Source organism: Ammospiza nelsoni, chromosome 1, assembly GCF_027579445.1.
Source record: "Ammospiza nelsoni isolate bAmmNel1 chromosome 1, bAmmNel1.pri, whole genome shotgun sequence".
NCBI lineage: Eukaryota > Metazoa > Chordata > Aves > Passeriformes > Passerellidae > Ammospiza > Ammospiza nelsoni.
In genome coordinates, this window is record NC_080633.1 from 46,210,832 (window position 1) to 46,232,677 (window position 21,846).

At 39.2% G+C, this 21,846-nt stretch overlaps 1 protein-coding gene across 1 annotated transcript; it reads left to right on the forward strand.

The window, feature by feature from the left end:
* Nucleotides 1-818: 818 nt before the first annotated feature.
* On the forward strand, nucleotides 819-21,612 carry EXOSC7 (exosome component 7). The gene is made up of 9 exons (XM_059480690.1): nucleotides 819-909; nucleotides 2,253-2,354; nucleotides 3,022-3,116; nucleotides 7,928-8,090; nucleotides 12,597-12,667; nucleotides 17,227-17,350; nucleotides 18,305-18,460; nucleotides 21,037-21,216; nucleotides 21,322-21,612. Exons 1-8 carry the CDS (start codon nucleotides 853-855, stop codon nucleotides 21,139-21,141), a joined length of 873 nt encoding a protein of 290 aa, XP_059336673.1. The 5' UTR covers nucleotides 819-852; the 3' UTR covers nucleotides 21,142-21,216; nucleotides 21,322-21,612.
* The last annotated feature ends 234 nt before the right edge of the window (nucleotides 21,613-21,846 follow it).

Consider the following 21,846-nt stretch of genomic DNA (forward strand, 5'->3'; position numbering starts at 1 on the left):
TCTTCCCGCCTCGAAGGCACTGTTAGGATTCAGAGGAAGAAGTTGATGATGACCAGACAGAATCTTGTCTTTGAATGGAATTTATGCATCATGTATGAAGTGTATGAATATGCAACAGGCCATTGCTTTTAAGGGTTAATCCACTGTTAACGTGTGTCCTTTTTCAGGCTCGTGCTGCCCAGAAAAAGGTACCCGGACGTCCATAACTCTTTGTCTCCATTGTCTCATATTGTCCTAATTCAAATAGTCCAAATTATTATTACTGTAATTGTATTACTATTTTTATAACCACTTTGTTATAATTAAACTTTTAAAAACAAGTGATTGGCGTTTTTCACAATGAGAATCTCCTAAGGAAAGCATTTGGTTTCTTCCCTGCTCCCGCACCAGCCTTCCCCGCGCACCGCACCTTGCTTGGACCTTTCTGAGATTAAAAACTCCGCAAGGAAAATGAGGAAACGCAGAGAACTATGACCATGCGATCCATTGCTGTGCACCGGGATGCTTCCACAGCCTCCTGGAGGAGCTTTTGGCAGAAAGCGGGAGATTTGTTTTTACCGCGAGGGTCAGCTGCTTGGACGGGACGCTTTCCGGGATGCGGCGTGCCCAGTGGGTACCGCGTCCAGAGCGGGACGTGAAAGGTTTCTGTGGCGTCCCGGCTGCACCCCGCGCTTGGCCACCAGGCAAGGGGAGCCCTCGCTGTGGGGTGGCGGCGCCGGCTGGGCGGGGTGGAGCACCAGCCCGGGATAGCCGGCAGCGTCCCCGCTATCGGTGCCGGCGGGCGGATGGAGGGCGGGCAGGAAGGCGGGCAGGAAGCGGGCACTGCGCAGGTGCGGGCGGGAGGCGGCGGGAATGGCGTCCGTGGTGCTGAGCGAGGCGGAGAAGCTCTACATCGTGCACGGCGTGCAGGTACCGGCGGCACGGAGCGAGCTGGGCTGGGGAGGAGGGAGGGAGGGAGCCCTCCCCCGTTGTGTCTGGTGGCGAACCTCTGGAGTTATCACTGCACATCGAGCCTTGGGACGGGAAGCAGGCTGAGAGCGGGACGTGGATTTGTTTGCACAGAATCACATCATATGCTGATTTGGAAGGAAGCCACGAGTTTCACCCGCTCCTGGCCATGCACAGAGCACCCCAAGGGACACACGACGTGCTTAAGAGCATTGTCCAAATGCTTCTTGAGCTCTGTCGAGATTGGTGTTGTGAGCACTTACCATGGGAGCCTTTTCCACTGCCCAGCCAGCCTCTGGCTCAAAAACCTTTTCCCGATGTCCAACCTGTGCCTCCCCTGACACAAGTCCAGGCCATTCCCTCGGGTCCTGTCACTGGCCACCACAGAGGAGAGATCAGTGCCTGCCCCTCCTCTTCCTCTCACAAGGAAGCTGTAGAGTGCAGTGGGGTCTCCCCTCAGTCTCCTCCAGGCTGAACAGACCAATGACCTCAGCATCTCTTCAAACCACTTCCCCTCAAGGCCCTTCACCATCTTCATTGCCCTCTATTGGATGATCTCTAAGAGATTAATATCCTTCTGTCCCCTCTTGCTTTTTTTTTTTTCTGCTCCTCTTTCCTTGCTCTTCCCTGGCTGTTCCTCAAGTTATTGCCATTGCATAGAGTTTTAGCCTGTAATTTAGCAAAGGAACATGAGTGCACAAAGGAGGAAGAGTGAAGGGTGCTTAAGAAGAAGCCCCAAAGAGAAAAGAATTGTATTCTTACTGAAGTTTACTGAAAAACAACATGTTTTTATGGGAACAAGCTGTATAGTATCAGAGGATGTGTAATGCTCGTTTGTGGAATACAAATGGATGAAAGCATTTGGAAGGCTGGTGTATTATTTTTGTCTGCTGGGGTCCTAATTACTGACGTAAAAGTACTGAACTTGCCTATGCCAGGATGGAGCTGGGTTGTGTTAGGTAAAGTACCAATTAAAGCCAAGGCCTTTACAGTTATGAAATCTGAAACTTTCTTTTGGGAATTAGAGGGACTTGGTGCAATTCATGTCAGTCTGCTGATTGCTTGTTATAAGCTCTACATAAATGAGATATAAATTAAAAAGTATAGTTGGTTCTTTTGTATTCCGTGGTGAAATTACAAGCTGTTGCTTTTATATCCTTTTTACTGCTGCATTTGGTGTGGGAGAAGGAAAGTTTAAAGTCACAGTTTTTGGTTTGTGGTGGGGGTTTTTTGTTTGTTTGTTTTGTTTTGCTTTTGCTTTTCATTACTGATTCCCTTAGCAGCATGTTGGTTGTCATACTTAGGAAGACCTTCGTGTAGATGGTCGAGGCTGTGAAGACTACAGATGTGCAGAAGTAGAAACAGATGTTGTATCAAACACAAGTGGATCTGCAAGAGTAAAGCTGGTAGGTAAATTTCTTAGGGGTTGGGTACCTTGCTGATGAAATTGCTTGTTCATGTGACTAGTTAATCTGATGCTATTTGTAGATAGGTTTGTGTGTGCAATAACATGTATGGGTATAGCAGTAACTGAAACTATGGGATATGGAAATAATAGCAGGATGTATAATTAGTTCAGGCTGGCTTGAGCTGGATTTACTGTAAAGGGCCTGGACAGCCTTCCGTCTGAACTAATCTAACATTTAATCTTGAAAACTGAAGTCGCTGTTGTGCCTAGTTTCTGGGAGGGGCAAAAATTTCTATTCCTTTAAAATGAAGCAAAACTATTTCTGACGTGTTGACTGAAGAAGAAGAAAATGAATGTACTGTGCACCATTATGAAAGTTCTGCAGAAAGAGCTGTTTACAGAGCAAGAAGTAGTCTTGGATATTAAGAGTCTTTTTAACCTAGAGATAGGTAAGGCGTATGATAATTGTTTGAAGAATCTTCTTACACTTAATATTGTCCTTCTAAAGCGTTTTGTTTTTTACAAAAAATGTTATTTTAAGTTTGCTCTGATAGAACAATCTGATAACTGAAAGGTAGAACTGTCAGCTTACCATAGACATTTAAATTAAACAAATAGTTCTGTGCTTGTAATTCCAGTTGTGTGATGTGTTTTTGTTTTAATAGGGAGAAACTGATATCTTGGTCGGCATAAAAGCTGAAATGGGGACACCAAAGTTGGAGAAACCAAATGAAGGTTACCTGGAATTTTTTGTTGACTGGTTAGTATACTAAGAAAGAATGAAATCATGTAATATTTGGAATAAATGACTAATCAGGTCTTGCCATTCTTCAGAAGTTAATGCCTTCATTCCACTAACCTCCTCTAGGGGTTTGAGTATTACAAACAATTATTTTACTGTTTCAGTAGCAGTGAATGTTGAGAAATTTTCTGCTGGTCTTGCAAATCCAAAAGAAGCAAATCAGCAGGAGTTAAAGAATGAAAAAAGGTTAAATAAAACAGTCCCAAATTGCATAGCATCACTGCTGCTGGAAAAGGGTAATGGTTCAAGTACACACGCTTGGAGCCACACTTCCTGACTAAAATGTCTAGCTGTTGTTTTTACCATGATAAAATAGAGAAAATCTCTTTCAAAAAAAGTAAGCTGGAAGAAAAGAATTGAGCATTACAGACTGTACTTTAACTGCACTTAAAGGTTTGCTTACTTTGTCTGTGAAAACAGTGGAAAAAGCTTGAAGTGTGTTTAGTACAAAACTTAAAAAAAAAAAAAGAATCCCCAGTGTAAATTTCAGATGCAAAAAATAATTAGACATTTTAGTTATATATTTATGAGTGAATCCATCTTTCATTAACTAAAAGAGTGTTTGTTTTTAATCAGATTTCTTTCATTTTGCTACAAATGGACTGTTGTTTATCCTTACAGTCTTGACAGTGTTTGGATTATGGAAGAAGCTAGAAGCAAACTGAGAACTCTTGTTTTCAGGTTGCTCTGAGATAGCACAGTGACGTCTCAGTGTTAGTTTAAATTGTCTCCTGCCTGAGACTACAGTATCCATGTCTTACAGACTTACCCAAAACTGTTCTTTATGATTTAAATTGCTTTGGGGACCTCTCATAAAAGCCTTGGCCATGTCAAGTTGGCCGCTTTGCATGTGACATCTCTTTTCATTTTTATTAAAAACAAAAAAAATGTTGCTACTCTGACATTAAAGCAATATACCATTGTCAAAGCTAAGGTATGAGTGCTACTAAGTGTATGTCTGATAATCTTTCTGACCTAATTGTCTGTATCTGCCTTAACATTGGTGTGTCACATTATGCAGCCTTATCTAAGACTGCCTCTGTACATCAGTATGTTCTAGTTTACTGTGGAAACTTATGCTTTAAAGGAAAGCACTCACCTGTGAATTGATAGTTTGTTTACAATTGCTGTTCAGAAAACATCAGATGGGAAGATGATCTTGAATGTGGTCCTGCTGTTAGAACTCATGTATGAAGTGTCTTAAGTGGTACATGTTTATTGTTTTGGGGCTTTTTTCTGGTTGTCTCTATATGAAGAAAGTCCACTGACAACAGGGAGATTTCATTCCTAAAAATGTAGTCTGTGGACATATGGCAGCTCTGTGATACTTGTGTATGGAAACAGATATCAGAAAAACTTCAACTCATTAGATTAATGTTCAGTTGCATTTTCTGTTAATCTGTGCTTCATGGGCTGGGAGGGAGATGTGCATCAATCTTTGGGAGCTGGATTTAGTCAGTTCAGGAAATAAGTAATCTTTAATTTCTGTGACAACAGGATCCAAGGGCCTGAACTTTAGAGGATTGTACTCACTTGTCACATGCTTGTGGCATGGGGAAAGGTGTTCTTTAGCTTCCAGAAAGATGCAAAAAACAAAAGCTGAAGTGGAGGCAGCCTCCCTCTGTCAAGGGGAATGAGCTGCTGTCAGTACCCTGATGCTTTGCCAGACTGCCACTGGGTGGTAGTAACTGAGCAGAATTCCATACCCTGAATCTTCTGGTGAAGTTCCTGTGTGTTCTATTTGGCTTTTATATTGCTGAAGCTAATAATAAAAACTCAGACTGCAGTGATTGCTATCTTAAAATGCTCATTTCCTGAAACTTTCGTGGTTTCTTTTACTGATGAAAATAATAATTTGCTGGATCATGTGTATAATTCTCTGCTCCAAACTTCTGTTTCTCTTTATTCTGCTCTGAGTCCTTTACCTGAAATCTGAGGAGCACACTTAGTCCCATTTTGAGACAGACTTTAATGCAAATCTCTGGAGGGGAATATTTTAGGGGCACTGGTTTGTGATCCTAGAAATTAATTACCATAAAACAAGTCTATGTCCTAATATGTGTGGTATTCTTCCTACCTTTCATCACTGGAGAAGACATCCATCCTGGCCCTTGATGCTGAAAGACTGCTGTGTCTGCTTGTATCACATTTGAGCTTTCTGGCCGATCTGATTTATCACTTTCAAACTAATAAATAGAAACAAGAAGAAAAGCAGACATCTGAATTCCTTGAATGCATCAGATTTTGTTTGTGGAATTAGGGAAGCAAGGCGTGTATTTGTCCAGATCTGACCATCTGTAGATTACAGTATATTTATGGCCTGAGCAGTAAGCGAGAAATGTGTAACTGTTGCAACACAAAGATTTTGACTGGCAACAGGAGGAGTTTTGAAATTCAGTAGAGATCTGAATACAGTGATAGAAGCATCATTATGCTTTAAGAGGAATCTCTGATAGTTAGGCAATGTGTCACTGAAATGATTTTGGTAGTCTGGAAAGTTACATGCTGCTTTGGCATAGAAATTCTGTACCACTACCAAGTTCTTTCTGTTCTCCATAAGCAAAGTTTTTTGTCATTTTCTAGTCTGTTGAGACATCCTCTTTCCAAATTTTGCCCAGTGTAAGTTACTGCAATAATCTGTAGGCATTAGGTGGCAGTATTTACCAAATAGTTACAATCATATCCTGCTAACCTTGCTTCTTTATTTCATTGTGATTGCAAGGAAATTAAGTGTTAAAATGATAATGGAAATAAGATTTGAAATGTACAGTGATATTCCAATTGAGTCTTAGGTTCTTTCTACTCACTGTCAAAGAAAGCATCCAATCTTAATAAAAAAATACAACATTTGATAAAACTTTGTGTTTAGAAATAATAATGAGACATAGATTGAAGTTTGCATAATTCTTGCAGCTTGCCATAGGGATCATAATGCTTGCATAACTATGGCTTAAACAGAATGATCATGTTAACTTGCATAAAAGCTGCTTCCATGGATAAATGCTTGTTTAATACAACCTGAAGACCTGACTCAGCGCTGAGTTATACTTAAATCAGATCCTATCTCATAAAATTGGTGTCTAATAACCCTGAATAATATTGTGTGTCACACTTGCAGTGCTTATTCGTGTGGCAAATACAATTTGGAAGTGTAGATCGGTGCTTAATTGGCAGCAACGTTTCTTTGTATCTTAAGCATGTATAGTGCTATGTTTCTAGTAGCAGTAAATAACTTCTATAAAATCCAGTAGTTCTTCCTGACAGAGAAAAATCTGTCTTGCAGAGTTTTCATCAACTCTGCAAAACAAGAAGTTGGGAGAGTTACTGTGAGGTAAGAATAATAGTAGATAATTATATGTAAGTTTATAGATTTTGCGCTATTAATGGCACCGCTCACTTGATGGTTTAAGTCACACCTTGATAATGTGAATCTTTGGTTGTTTGGGTTGGTTTTTTTTAAGGTGAAGGGATTATTATCCAAGACCTAGTTTTCTGCTGTATTTTTGTATTCCTGGTGTTTTGTATCATCATACAGACACAAAATGTACATGTCATGAGAAATTTGCCCTGTGACGTGCCCTGTAGCAGTGCAGTGCCCCACCAGGAGAATATGGGGCATGGCCATTACTGATTTTGAACAGACCAAAACTGCTTCTGTGTAACCATTCCTTTGATGTATTCTCCAATGAGAGATTAATTTGGTAGAGGTCTGACTGGTTTATTTTAAAACAAGATTTGCAATGCTGCTACAGGTCCACTGCTTGAGAGTATTCTTGCCCTCTCTTATAAACCAGAGGCTGGTATGGAAAATTTGCTCATTGTTTTGCTGTAAATGCATCTCTGGACATTTATGCTGTATTTGATTGTTCTTTGGAGGCAGGGCATTTTTTGTTAGGTTTGGGGTGGGTTTTGTTTGGTTTGTTTTGTTTGGCTTTTGTTTGTATGGGTTTTTTTTGTTTGTTGGTTTGGTTTTTGTTTGGGTTTTTTGTTTGTTTTGGTTTTTTGTTTTTAGGGGGTTTTTTGTAGGCTCATTTTCTTTTATTGTTAGAAGTTTTTAGCTGTGCGCCAAACCCCAGCACCCAAGGGCTTTCTTGCATGACTGCTCATAAATACTTTTTTACGTTGGAATCAGGGAATGAAGACTACACGCTTTGTCAGATCGCTTCAGGAAAAGATGTTTAGTTGCTGTTCTCCATAAGCTGCAGAGAGTAATGACATGTTTTCTTCTAGGGGCTTGATAGCAGACAGTACACTCAGTAAAGAAATTACCAATTAAGGTCAGGCAGTCATGTGTCATGTTACTTACAAGAAATTAGTATTCTACTTGTCATATCATCATATCTGTCTCTTCTTAGCCAGTCTCTTAATAATTGAACATTCAACTCTCACTAGGCTGTCTTGGTAGCTGTTGTGAATTTAATACAGATGTCCCTTTTTTTTTTTTTTTTTTTTTTTTTTAAGAGTAGAGGTGATAGAAGCTGGCAGTGCTTAAGAAATAATCTCTGAGAGAATTCACCAAATTTTACTTTAATTATAACTGGGGAACTGAAGATAGTAGTGGAATTTAGTTAGTATTTGTAACAAAATGTCAGTATATTATCTGCATCAAAACCTTCTCTAATGCAAAATGGAAATAATTCCTTTTCAGATAGGATGCTTATTCTTGTACAAATAAATCCTTAGATACTTTTAATGCTTTATATTTAAGAAATGTTCTTTGGGTATTTGCTCCTTCACAAGTGAAAGTATTCTTTTCTTTCTTTATCTAGTTCTTCAAATTCTCCTGAGTTGGAAGGCCGGGGAGGAGAAGAACTTGGCACAGATATAGCAAATACACTGTACAGAGTATTCAGCTGTGAGAACAGTGTAGACTTGAAATCCCTTTGTATTAATCCCAAAGAGCACTGCTGGGTTCTTTATGTGGATGTACTGGTAAGTACAGAAATGAAAACTAAGATTCAGCAAAATGTTTCTAAGGCAGAGACTGACTTAGCATAACCTTTTCTATTTCTTTGTTTAAAAAAAAAGCTTCTCATTATGTGATATAATGTATCACAGCATGGATGGCACTTTTCTATCTACTTATAGTAGTTCATCACTAATTCCAGCTTGCTCCTTTTCTACTCTTCTTGGTGGTGGTGTTCTACTGCAGAACTAATAAAACATTGAATACTCTGAATGTGTCTCAGATAAAAATCAGTGATCTTATACTGACAAGGAAATTGCCACTAAAGAAGGATAAACTTCTTTTCCAAGCTAGATGTAGCAGCAAATACATTGTTCAAGTGAACATGGGTATATGTTAGCCCTAACAGAACTGTCCATCTCTCTGGTTCTTTGTACTCTTATCACAACTAATTCACTAAAGTAAAATAGAAAGTTTTTTGGCAACAGCTAGGTTTAGCTGAGGTGCTTTTTGATGAAACTTGTATATGTATATTAAGCATAGAGGATAAACTGAATATTTGTTCCCATGACAATAATGGACACTGAATTTTATGCATACAAATCTGATGAATGCAGCAGCCCAATTTCCAAATATGCTGCATTTAAAGCACTCTGTCATGGGAATTTCAACAGAAGTCTGCAAGTCAGACTCTCCTGAACATTATTTCCAATTCTTATTGGTCCAAAGTTGAGTTTCTGTTTATCAAATTTGGAAGTGAAAATATGTTAAGGGATATTACAGGGATCCATTAAGGCTTGTGAAATAATGTGCAAAATGTTAAGCTGTACAGCCAGAAAATTAAATACAGGGGTTTGATGAACAATACAGGAACATCTAGACTAAGACCTAAATAAATGTGAAAATTAGTTCACTAGGTATTTAAAATGCAGTAGCATTAGCCTAATTAGAGTAGATATGGTACAACAGTCCAGCTGCAAAATGATGGAATATGTACCTCTGCTGAGTGCTTTAACAGCCCAAGTCACTGGCTTATTGCAGCTTGGCAAGGTTTAATGGAGAATGAAGTGTTAGTTCTGAGAAATCACACTGGGGCCTTTAGTTACTAGGTAATTACAGGCAGAGGTACAGAATATTTAATGCAATGCTTATTTAAGCAGCATGCTGCTAAATATTGCATAGGCACTGCATAAACAAAGACTTTCATAAAGCAGTCTGCTTCCCTGCCTCGGTGTGTGTGTGTGTGTGTATATATATATATATATGTAATTACACACACTGTTCTGTATAGCTTTTTTTTTGAGATATAGCTGGTCATTATCTGATTCTTCCTGGACAGATTTGTAGATTATCTACAGTTACAGAGAAAAACAGCCTCCCTGTTTTCATGTTACTGATTGTATCAGAATTATGAACATCAGGGCATCAAGGCATCACTATGTTATGTGAGGAATTTTACATTTAGCTCTTTTTACAGTGCCAATAAAAAATCTGTTGCAGGTTCATAATTATGACTCTAAACTGGATGAGTCTTTTGGATGTTATATTTATTCTGCAGGTATTTTGAGTGTGAGCCATTGAAGAGCAGTTGGTACAGTTAGAACAAGATAGTGTTAACATTTCTCTCTTGCTCTGTTCTACCCCCACCTTTTTTTTTCCCTCTGTATTTTCACTTTTTGGACATATTTGTAATATTTCCTTTTCTAAACAGTAGACATGTGATAGTATGTGATCATATTACATGTGACAGTGTAGGTGCTTGACACCTACAGATTTTCCTGAAGCTGCTGTTGCTGAATCATTCCTATAGAATTCTACTTTTTATAGAGTGTGGTTTAAGGATGACACTTGGGCTGATAAAAGGAGCAACTCATATTATTTGTCATTTGAGGGAGACAGATTCTGAATATAAAATCAACACTCATAGAGAGTCCTTTGGGTGATATTTTCCTTCAGAATTCCTGGAAATTCTTTACATTGGTGTTTGCATTGCATAGTTTAATTGGAGGGAAAATAAACCTCAAAATCTGTCATAAAGCTGAAAATACTGGTACCTTGCAGTCAGGTGTGAAGGTACTTGTCTGCAAGTCTCTCATTCCAGAAGAGACAAAGATCCACAAAGAATGTTATGAGCCTGGAGATACCCCATTCCTATGCAATTTAGCCATGTGCAGTTTGATTGAAACACCTATATTGAGCTCCTCTGTGTAAACAAAATTTGACACATGCAGCCTCAAAAGAGGAAATAGTGTGTTTTGCAGTCATGCAAAAGCTTCATCAATTAAAAACATCTCTCAAATATTTTCTAGTGGTCAGTGTACTTGAGAAATGCTATAATTCTGTACAATCAGAATGAAAAAAAATAACTTCAGCCATGCATACCACAAAGATGCAGGCACATGGACAAATTGAGATACATGTCAAAGGTGGAGAATATATAGCTCGACCTTTCAGAGTATATGCATTCTTTTCTTAATATTGGAAGGTGTTCCACTTCCAAATAGTAGATTATCAACACGGAGTACCACAAAGGCCTGTTCTTACCCTCTCTGTGTTTCCCCCAATTTCTTCCTTTTCTAGCCATTGATGTCAGAAATAAGAAGCTTTTAGGCATTTTTGAGTGAGTTTTGATATATATGTATAGCCTTCTCCCCGTAAATGGCCCCAGCAGCCTGCTGGGCTAAGCAAGGAGAATCAAAGTGTACAATCTCTTATCATTCCCTATCCAGTCACAGTAGATTGTGTGTCAGGAGGACAGGGTGCATCAGTTTCTCTTGAAATTTTTGCAGTTCACTACTGAGCACCTTCCAGGATTTCCTCATCTTTTCTGTTTCCCCCTCCCCTGCCCCTAGTCTGATTAAAAAGAAGTTAGGAATCTACATTTGGAGGAAAAGCTTCTCTGAATTAGGTTAGGTCAATAATGTGTTGTCTTTTCTTTCCCATAACTTTTTCACTTGCATATCAGTAAATTAAAATTAAAAGCATTAAATTAAAAGCAGAAAAGACCCCTCTGCTTCCCATAACTCACAGCTGTGGAGACTTTCTTAGTCCTAAAAATAATTAAATAAACGGGGGGGGATGTCAGTACAAGGTGCTTGAGCTGAGAAAAGTGTTCATTGCTTTGTGGAGGAATTGTTGCACCGTGCTCTGTGCAGGCAGTGTTCCTTGCCTCTAGGAGCCACTGTAGTACAGATAAGGCTTTAGAACAGCAGCCTGAACACCAGCCTAGCAACAGTGCAGGCACATCCCATTATTGTGTTTTAATAACACAGATATTGTGGGGCTTATTGTGTTAGCAAGTAAAATCCAATCACGACTGAAAGGGGCAAGTTAACCTCTCTGTATCCAGCAGCTGCTTGCAAAGAAATAATCTGATCACCTTTGTATTTAGCTTTCTATCCCAACTTTTTGTCATTCTTTTTACACTGTTCAGTCTGTCTTCATAAAAAGTAACTGTCTTTACAGCATATCTCGTTTATGATTTACTCCCTGTGCAGGAGTTTATCTCATCTTTAAATAAATTTTGAAGAACAATCAATGTAATCAGGATTGCAGAACATGTTTTGCTCTCATCATACAGCGTAGATTGATGTTGCAGAGAAGCATCCATATGTTCTTGCTGAAGTAGATCCAAATGTCTGCTCTGTGTGTGTGTGTGTCCTCAGGAAATAGTACTGAAATGGCAGCTGGGAGCTGGGCTTGTCAGAGAAGTGACAGTAGGCTATGGACAGACACATCTCGGACTGGTCTGGCAGTCTGCAGAAGGTGTTAGTGGTATGGGAAGCCCTCCCTTTTTACCTTGTATGCAGTGCTGCTTTTCCCTTTGACTGCTGTTCTCCCAATTTTCAGAGGAGGAAGCTGAGCTAGGCTCCCTCCATACACCTCACTTGTTGGTAACACTCATTTGCAAGACTTTGACATCAGGCTCTCCTTGGATCACTTTCAGCTGTGAGACAAACCTGGCAATGACTCTTTCCCATAAAGAGAATAAATCATGATGTGCCTTCATAACTACTCCTTATATAACTTGCTTTCCATACCATGTTCTCGGTGACAGTGTGTGTTTCTTCTGTGAAACCAATTCTCCTAGTTGGTTTTGGCTATCTGATGTTTTTTTTAAAGGCTCCTCTTTGAAATGTAATATAGAAAATTGATTGGCTTAATTTAACACTGAAGAATTAATGTGATGAGTTTATAAAGGGTATTCTGGCCATAGTATAGATCAGAACCTTAGCACAAGAAGATTAAGAACAGTGGTGGTTTCATTTCAGCTTCTATTATTAAATTTTATCATTAATTTTATTATGAAGTGCATTAACTCTTCTATTTTGCATGTATAATACAGTTAGCTGAAATCCTAATTTCCTATCTGTTTCTTTTCATAGATAGGCTTTAAAGACAACTTTGTTTTTTAAAAACCTGTTCTGGTAATTAATTTTCTTCCTTTTCAAGTAGGTTTAAATTAAATAAAGGCTTCATTTAAAGACACTAGCCTGATTTTCTTTTAAAGAGTTTCTCCTTTTCTTCCCCAGTTATTGGAATGTGGTGGGAACATCTTTGATGCAATTTCTATCGCAGTGAAGGCAGCTCTCTTTAACACAAGGTAAAGCACAGATCTTATTTCATGTGGGTAGAAGTGGCATGGGAAGTGGAAGAGAAACATTCTCTGTGAGCAAAACATTTTTCATGCTTAATTATTTAAATAAGTTCCCAAGACAGCTTGCATTCAGATACAAGACACTCATTTGCATGCAAGTACCATGAACTAATGTTATTTTAATTCAGTTTCTGATGATCAAGTGTCATATGGCATCTTACGCAGAGTCATGTTCACAATATAACTTTTGTTGTAGCCAGATCCACAAAAGTAGTGTTGTCCATATGGTTTTGTTGCAAGCATTTGGAGGCCTTGGTGTTGATGCCTTGTGGGTTTGAAATAAGAAGTATTTACTGATGTGTGATGCTCCTGAATAAGAAGCCCTCTATCAGTGTGACTACTGATTTGTAATCAGCCCTGGTTTTCCACTTTTGGTTTTGTTCTCATTAACTGTCAGCCTGCAGTTCTTTTTAAAACCAAGCTGAAAAAAGTGGTAGTGAGAGATTGTGGGGAGGGGAAAAGGATGTGTCTTTAAAAGAACTTTGCTCCATGCATTTTAATGCAAAGAATGGGAAAATACAATCTAGTAGAATGAATGATGCAAGTCTTCTCTGTGTGTTTTTAATAAGACTCACTACTATTTTTTATGTTATTTTTATTTTCTTTATCTGCAGGTGAAAGGGAATACAGAGTTTTATAGCACCCTTGAGAAAAACAACCTAGTGAATGGCTTTGCTAGAAAACTTACATGGCAAAAATAGCTGGTAGAGGTTTGAAACCTTGACTCCTACAAGAATAAATGTTTTAAAAGTGGCTCTCAGATTGTTCTTCAGCATTAATTAGCGATCTGCTAGTCACTAGTGTAGTTCTGGCTTATTTATCAGGGAATCGAGTCACAGTACTAGATCTGGAAAAGTACACGCAAAAAGAAGAAAATAAGCTTTTGAAGACAGGCAGTATATCAGGTTATAAACACTTCAAAAGGGCTAAGGGGAGACTTACCCATCTGAGACTAGAAATTGTATGTTGCTGAGAAATTTCTCATGTTAATCAAATTCTCAGCAGTAACTTTTAACAGTAGATTGTTTTTATAACATTAAAAAATACTTTTAGAAATGTAATGTCTCACAAAGGAGCTGGCAGTACAGTAAAAAGAAGAAATGCCTGTATTTCTGTGTGTGAGGTGCCAGGATGCAGAAGTCATACAGTTAAAACAGTTACCACCATGTGAGTTGTTTTGCATATCCACAGCTCATACTTTATTTACAAATAACTAGGTTTTTTCTTACTTTAACCAGAATAAAGAGAGACAATCATATAAAAAGTAGCAAATGAAATAAGTGAATAAAAGAATGTAGACAACATGATGGAGGGTATAATTATTTTAATGTTTCTTACTTATTTTTATTCCTTTGACAACTGTGTCCTTTATATAATCTTTAAGCTAAGGGCAAACATCACTAGTCTTGTTGAAGTTGATTATAATTTCAAAATGTGATACAGTAAGACAATGCCTGTTGATGTTTTTACCTTTGAAAACCTATCTTGTTGATTTGAGCAGGGAATGCTAGTACAGCTCACCTCATACAAGCTCAGAAAGTCAAGAGGTGAAATTCAAAGTGAAAACCTGTTGTCCTCATTCTCTCCCTTTCCCTTTGTAGCTACTGGGCTTTGTTTGGATTGACACAAGGTTGTTTAAGAGTAGCTGCCTGTTCTCTATAAAGTATTATTCTCCAAACAACAAAAGATGTCAGTTTGAAGATTGCTTCAGATTAAGTGTTCTGAACTGTGTTCTACATGTGTCCCCTCTTTGACTCTTACTTGCTTTTCTTACTTTGCTTACAACTAAGTTTTTGTTCTACGTGTTTTCAGATCTTTGCCAGCCTTGACTAGAGCATTGGAACAAAGAGCAGGGAGCTCAAGCTGCTGTTTCTTTGAAGCTACAAAATTTTAGATGTTCAGATAGGCATTTGAAAACTTCAGCTTCAATTTAAAATCTTGCTCTAAGCATTTTTGTAATATCTGTGGACCCATCTTGCTTTAGAGCTAAGTAAATCAAACATCACAACTTAAGGAATTTTGCTCAAGACTTAGGGGATTTAAATCCTTTGAATGCCTGACCTGACTTGTTCTCTCCCCTTCAGGCATGGAACAATGACAATAGAACTGGTTTAGGGGGAATATTTAAAACAAAACTCCTCACAGTTTTGTATTGTTCATTGAGTTCTAAAAACTACCATCAAGATCATGTGCACAAGATAGCAGATACCAGGCTTTCTCCTTACCCATGTCTCCCAGATGTTTGAGGATGGATTTATTAATGATGGAAGTAGATATTGCAAAATGTGCAGCCAGCTACTGTGTCAGGACATTAAACTTGGTCTTGTGGAATTTGCCTGCTTGTAACCTGAGGCTGCAGAAAATAGGCAAGTTACAAAACCACCAAAATTTATAACACAACAGCCTTGCAGACACCGAGGTTTTTGCTGCACAGCATGGTAGGGGCAGAACCAGTGCCTGCTTGGAAGGGTGGGACTGGTTCTGCATTTGTGAAATCTGCACACAAAGAAAAGAGCACTGTTTGTTACAGGACTGAGTCTTGCTGTACAGATCTCTGCCCTGATTAGTTGCAGGAATCAAAATAGAAAAATAAAAGTTGTAAAGTAATCATGTACAGCTATTTCTTAAGATAAATATTCACAAGCTAGGAGAAGAAATCTACAGTGTTCTGGAGAAGCTTTATGCTACATTCACTTTGCATAGTTTTTCTGTCCATCTACCCCCTTTTTATGCAACTGTGATGCTTGTGTATGATCTTTTTGCCTTTGCAGTATTTCTAATTTACACCTCTCTCATCTGTTCTTGGCCAAAAAAGCTCCTTGCAGGCATTTTTCAGATATTAATTCTGGCAACTTTTTCTTGCAGACAAACACTGCTCTGGTTTCAAAGCCATTTTATGCTGGAGTTAAAAATTGCTTAATCTCACAGATTTTCTTAGAATCTTGCTTTGTTTTTTAAACGCTACTCTGGCACATACACCTCTTCCTTGGACTGTTGTCCAGTGTTGTCCATTGTCCTGTGTAGCTTGAGGGTTAGTCACTTTGTGACTTTATTCCATCAACTTCTAATGGAATATTTTAAACTTGAAAATGGGCTTTGATGCATTTGTAATGAGTTGAAACATTTGGAGTTTCATTTCTGGGAAAAGTGCACATCACAATTGTTCTGCTTACTCAAAGTCTTAGTTTTGGGTTGGCTCAGGCCAGTGTGCTTGCAGGGAATTTGTTGTCACTGGAGCAGCATTAGCTGTTTTGAAGTACTAGCCCCAGATAGCTACAATACTCTTCCAAGGATCAATAAAAATCACTTTGTGTTGGTGGGGGGAAATGTTCATTAAATGAGTACATATCTCCTCTTTTAAAAGAAGAGATTTGTTACAGAGGGCATAAAAGAATGTAACCTCCAGAGTCTAGTTATAAAACACAATGCTACTGCAAAAGCACTAACATAAAACCAGATTGTGGTTACTGAAGTTAGCTGACTTGGGACACCTTGAAATACTTAGTTTTCAGGTGCAAATGTGTGAAAGAGAGAGTAGTGTGGGTGAGCTCTGTGTGTGTTTTACTGGCCAAGTGTCTCAGTCAGTACTCCATCCTAGCAGGCACCTGGATAAATGAGGGTGTATAAGATGCTGACACTCATGGCAGCTTGAGATACCATCTTCTACTAAATTATTTTAAATTATTTTATTCACTATGCTAAGGAAACTGCCTTAAATCATTCTGTACAACTTCCATTAGATGGCTGTCACAAATACAGTGTATGTACAACTGATAAGGAGCCATAAAGAGCCTGTCTGGCTCATTTGTGAGAGAGCTCATCATTCACAACTGAGAAGAAAGCATTTCTTGGATTTCTGCCTGGATTTTCATCACTTCTTCATCCTGATACGTTATATATTGCTTGTATACCTGTCCTTATAACAGTAGAGTGTCTTGCCAATCTTCTCATCTTGCTAGAGAAAGGATTTTAGTAATGTCACCTTTTCACCCCAGATCTCTTTAGTTGGTGCTATTCTTTCCTGAACAGCTTTACTACTTGTATTTGCTACTCATGTCAACACTTTTGCCAAGCAATGCAACTGATGTAATGCTGACAACTTTACTGTTGTCTGCCAGGTTGGGAACCACAGAACAAAAGGATTAAGTCTTGGTAATTTGTCTCCTGTACATCTGTGACATTCTGGTGCATACAAAGAATTGTTCAGAACTGATTTGTGTAAGTTCCAAACTAATTTCTCCCCATGTAACAGTGTAAAGAACAGCTCAAATTTTAACTGTTTGAATGATGTTAATAGGATAATCTTATCCTAAATATCTTCCCACTTAGAGTGTTTTCTTTGTAGTCTCAGCGAGTGAGTTGTTAATCCTTTGATCACATTCTGTACTGTTCTGCTAAACATTTTGGCTCATTTAGAAGAACAGGGACTTCCTGGAGTTGTGACTGTGTAACAGCTGTATTTGTAGTGTGTTCTGGCAATGACTTTGCACCTTTTGTTTCCACAGAATACCCAAAGTGCGTGTTCTGGAGGATGAGGAAGGCACCAAAGAGATTGAGCTGTCTGATGACCCTTACGATTGTATTCGACTCAACGTAGATGAGGTGCCCTGCATTGTCACACTAAGCAAAGTAAGCCTGACAAATTTCTGCCTAGAGACTCCAGTTCCTGTTAATTTCACCTGCCATTTATTTTCTTCCTTAGAGATAAAATTAGAGTTACAGAAATAGGCAGTGTCCTCTATGTCTATATTTGTTTGTCTTTGGCCTCCTAATTAAGAACTTTTACTGAATAACAGGGTTTTTTGCACCTCTGAACTGTAGGTTTGTACTTGATGAATTCTTGAAATGCATCTTCTTGCATGAAGAGGAGTTGTTTATTATTTTTCATCTGCTCCTTGCTTAAGATACAGAGCAGCAGATATCTCAATATGTTAAAACAAGAGGCCACTGTGTTCAGGAGTGGAGGTTGTGTGATCTGCCTGGAGTTACATGCTGAGTATTTGTTGCTGAGGTCAGAACTCCATTTTCATGGGTGCAATACCATCCCTTCCCATTCCAACAGGCTTTTGTCTTCCATATATAGCACACAGCTAGCACAGTTGATGTTATGGGTGCTGCATTTTCCATTGCAAGTGTTAGTGATTGGCTGAAGCACCTGAAAGTTTGGTTGGCATTTCTTTTAAGCAATTTGCATAAATAGTAGAGGGGGCCATTGCTGAAGTGAGGGCTCACCTGAGTCTTGGGATGTGTAATTTTCATGTAGAGGGGAGCAGAGTCTATACTTAGAGTTGCAGGAAAAGATGAATATGGAGTTTCATACAGATGAAAGGATGGTAGAAAGGAAAACAGTATGAAATAGTGACATGTTTATCTCACCTCTGTTGTTTGTTTACCCATCATTTGGGGTCAGAAGCTGTTTAAATCCTGTGCTTTTAAGTCAGTCTCTGACTATGTCCAAAGGCCACATGCTTTTAGGGTGGGAGGCTGTGGATAAGTAACAAAGCCACCATTCACAGTTTGATTTCTCAGTGGGGGGGCTTTGAGAACTGCAAACTAATGCATTGTTTTGTCACTAACTTGCAGATTGGATATAGGCACGTGGTGGATGCCACCCTTCAGGAAGAAGCTTGTTCTTTGGCAAGCCTGCTTATTTCAGTGACCAGTAAAGGTGCCATCACTTCTATGAAGAAGGTGGGGAAAGGTAGCCTGGATCCTGAGAGTATTTTTGAAATGATGGAGGTAAGGAATGTTGAGCAGTTGACTGTCTTGGATTGATACTGGATGAACTGGAGCTTGGGTGTATAGAAAGCTTCAGTAAAGGCTTTCAGAGCAGAGACCTTGGTGCTTTGATTTGGTACACAAGGGACTTTGTGAAGGTCTTTGAAACAGATTCTAATGTGAGTGGACACTGTCTAAACTTCTAGATGCCTGAAATGTGTGGTACTCACATTTGTTTTAGGCAAGTACTTCACAGCTGTAAGAAAGTAAAGCTTAAGCTGAGAAACTTAGAGAGTATTTTTAAAGAATATGTTCCCTCTTCTATTGTGACTTTTAAAGAATGAAAGAGCAAAACTTCTAATGTGGTAAAGTCCCTATAAGAGTAGAGAAGGTGTTTGGAATTGATGGTGCATGGTGTTCTAGCACAACTCATTTGCTTTATGATAAATGTACTGTTCTCATTTTACTGTTGTTTTTCTTTGCTTCCTTATTGAGTTTACAATCTGTCCCTACTTCACAAAAATACTAGTATCTGGATATTGTCCACATTCATATAAGATCCATTTTAAACCCTTCTGCAGGCTCTTCTTAGATCTGTTCTCCAGTTAAATTCTCATGCCTGAGTTTGGCCTTGAGCATGAGAGAAAAATGGATTTTGAACTTGAAAGTCAGAATGAAAATTATATAGTTCAAGCTGGCCCTGTTTCCTAGAGACACGGAGTGGATAATTTCTGCATGGCTCTAGTGAGGAATGCTGAAGTTGGAGCCAAGTTTGACAACAGTTGGTCTCAAGAGGCAATTGCTGAATATATGGCACCTGACTGCATCACAATGTCATCCCAGAGTGCTTATCCCAGTGGTACCAGTGAGCTTTTTATTTGCGTTCAAACATGGCTTTCATCCCCCTTACCTGGGTAGAGAGGTGTTATCTCTAATTCCTCTGCCAGAGTGAGAGATAAAGCTGATCACAAAAAACCCCCTAGATGTTTTCTGTAAGGTCAGAGATTATCTGTTTGGTCCTGCCTTAAACTCAACATCCAAGAAAAACAAAAGGGCCTGGGAATGCCCAATGGAGGAGCTGAGTAACCTATTCTGACACCTCTATTCCTGAATGATGTGGCTGCAGGTCAGAGGATGTTCAGTTTTTCCTCACTGGTAGAGAACAGACATGCTAGGACATAGGACATACCTCTTAGGAAGGGAGTTTCATGGGAGAGTTTTGGGAAGCTGCCAAAGCATAAGGTGTTTTTTGAGTTTATCATCCAATCCACTAGGGAGGCAAGCAGGAATATGATGGCAACAGTGTTGGGTCAATACCAAAGCTCTGCACAGTTCCCACTCACTTTAACCTGGGGTGAGTGATGTTGTCCTCCATTTAAGGAAAAGTTTATGAGCCCTCTTGACTCTGGACTGCTGCAGTGATCTTTGTCCCAGTGCAGACCTGTGACAGTTCTTGCTCTTGTGCCCCTCCATTTATGTAGCCTGACTCATGGTCTCTTGGATTGACTCATGATCTCTAGGATTGACAGCTACCCTGATGCATCAAAGCTCTTCCCAATTTCCTTTGGTACCATTGGCCATATTCTGACACCTGACTCTTCAGTTTAAAATGTAGCTTATTTTCAGGTTTGTGCATGGTTTCAGTAATTGTCACCAGGAGGTGAAACAGAGTTTTGTGTCAGCTGTGTGGCTGGCCTAGGCTTTGCTGCATAGATCAGGAGCCAATAAACTCATTTTAATATAGTCTGCCTTTGGCTCTCTAGGGGGCAGTGGGCTTTTTATTTCTGTTTGCAGTCAGTATTTCAGGTCATTTAGAGAGACCCTGGGAAAGCTCCAATGAGCACCACTACCTTAAGATCTTTATTTCACCACTGCCCAATGTTTCCCTGCCCTGTAGCTTGCACAGTATACTTGGGCATGTGGGATGAGTAGAGGTCAGTGCTGGAGCTAATTCTGTTAGGTTTTTACTGCTGGAGTTTATTTCTGTAAAGAAAACATTCTGTTAACTCCTTTAAGGTCCTTGGACAGGACAGAATTACACATCATATGAAGGATCTGCCCACAGAGTGGCTTGGTGGTGCAGCCAGTGTGCATTTTGGGTTTCTCTGGCCACAGGACAGGGTGTTCAGCTGGCCTAAATTCACTCTGCCGATTCTGAACACATTCAGAAGAGTCTGCTGAACTTTCTGTTAGTAGCCTGCTTTGCTGGTCAGGTGTCTCTTGTCCTCTGGCAGCTAGAACATTGCTTCATGCTCTGTGTGCTGGCTAATTTTAATGTGTGCTTCTGCCTGATGAGAATTTAATTTGTATTCCTGGGTGATCCAGTGATGCACAGACCTGGTATTAATGATTGTGGAATGCTTCTGTGATGAATGAGAGCACTGGCTTTGTGTGTATGTTTTTCCAAAACTTAATCAAGTTAAAATGAAACTTTCACCACCATGATTTTTCTAAATTAAAAGCATATTTTAAGATACCAGCTGGTGTGTATGAATCATCAAAAGGAAAATATTTGTCAAAAGGAAGTGTTCCGTAAGAGTTGTCTTCCTGCAAATAAACATATGTCTCAGGTTTGTTTTGCTTTCTTTGCTTTGCAGACAGGACAAAGAGTAGGCAAGTCACTTCACATAGCCCTTCAGAAGATTCTGGATGAAGAAGAGAATTTGGGGACTTCACGACCAAAAGTTGGATTTCTAGGATGAGTTTTTATTGAATGTTCAAAACTGTTTTTAATTCATTTTGCAATCTTGTCAGTTTGTATATAAAGAAAAGGTCTTTTTTTTTTTTTTTTTTTTGTTCCAGCAGAGCCATCCTCCTGTCTAAGAGGCTTTCAAAATGTTACTAAGCATAAAGAAAGCTACAGTTAAATGCAAATAAGCAAATTTGAGGTGCTTTCCATACAAGTAACTGCTGGCACCCAGGAAGTGCAGCAGCAGCAGTTAATGCTGTTGCCTGGGAAGTGCTTGAGTCTGTTTTCCAGAGTGACTGGTGTACTTTCCACTTAATTCTGTTTGCATGTGTTTCACTTCTGTAAACCAGCTGCTGTGCTCTAGAATGCACATGGGGTTGTTTTCTGTGCAGCACAAATGAGAGCAGCACTAGCTGTAAATTTTCCTTCAAATTACCTTACTATTCTTTGAATAAAATGTGGTTAGATTTTACTATAAATACAACACGGTCCCAAGTTCATATTTCATATTTTAAACCAAGATTTGTCTACAATTATCTCACAGGGGGAAGCAGGGGGGCAGGCACTGAACTATTCTCTGTGGTGACCAGTGACAGGACTTGAAGGACACAGCCTGAAGCTGTGTCAGGGAAGGTTTAGGTTGGAGATCAGGAAAAGGTTCCTCACCCAGAGGGTGGCTGGGCACTGGAACAGGCTCTCCCAGGAAGTAGCACCAAGC

Excerpts from the sequence above, each read along its gene's own strand:
- EXOSC7 (XM_059480690.1), top strand. The coding sequence starts at position 853 with ATGGCGTCCGTGGTGCTGAGCGAGGCGGAGAAGCTCTACATCGTGCAC. Across the intron at positions 3,117-7,927 it reads CTGGAATTTTTTGTTGACTG|TTCTTCAAATTCTCCTGAGT; the intron begins GTTAGTATACTA and ends TTCTTTATCTAG. Across the intron at positions 17,351-18,304 it reads GCATTGTCACACTAAGCAAA|ATTGGATATAGGCACGTGGT; the intron begins GTAAGCCTGACA and ends ACTAACTTGCAG.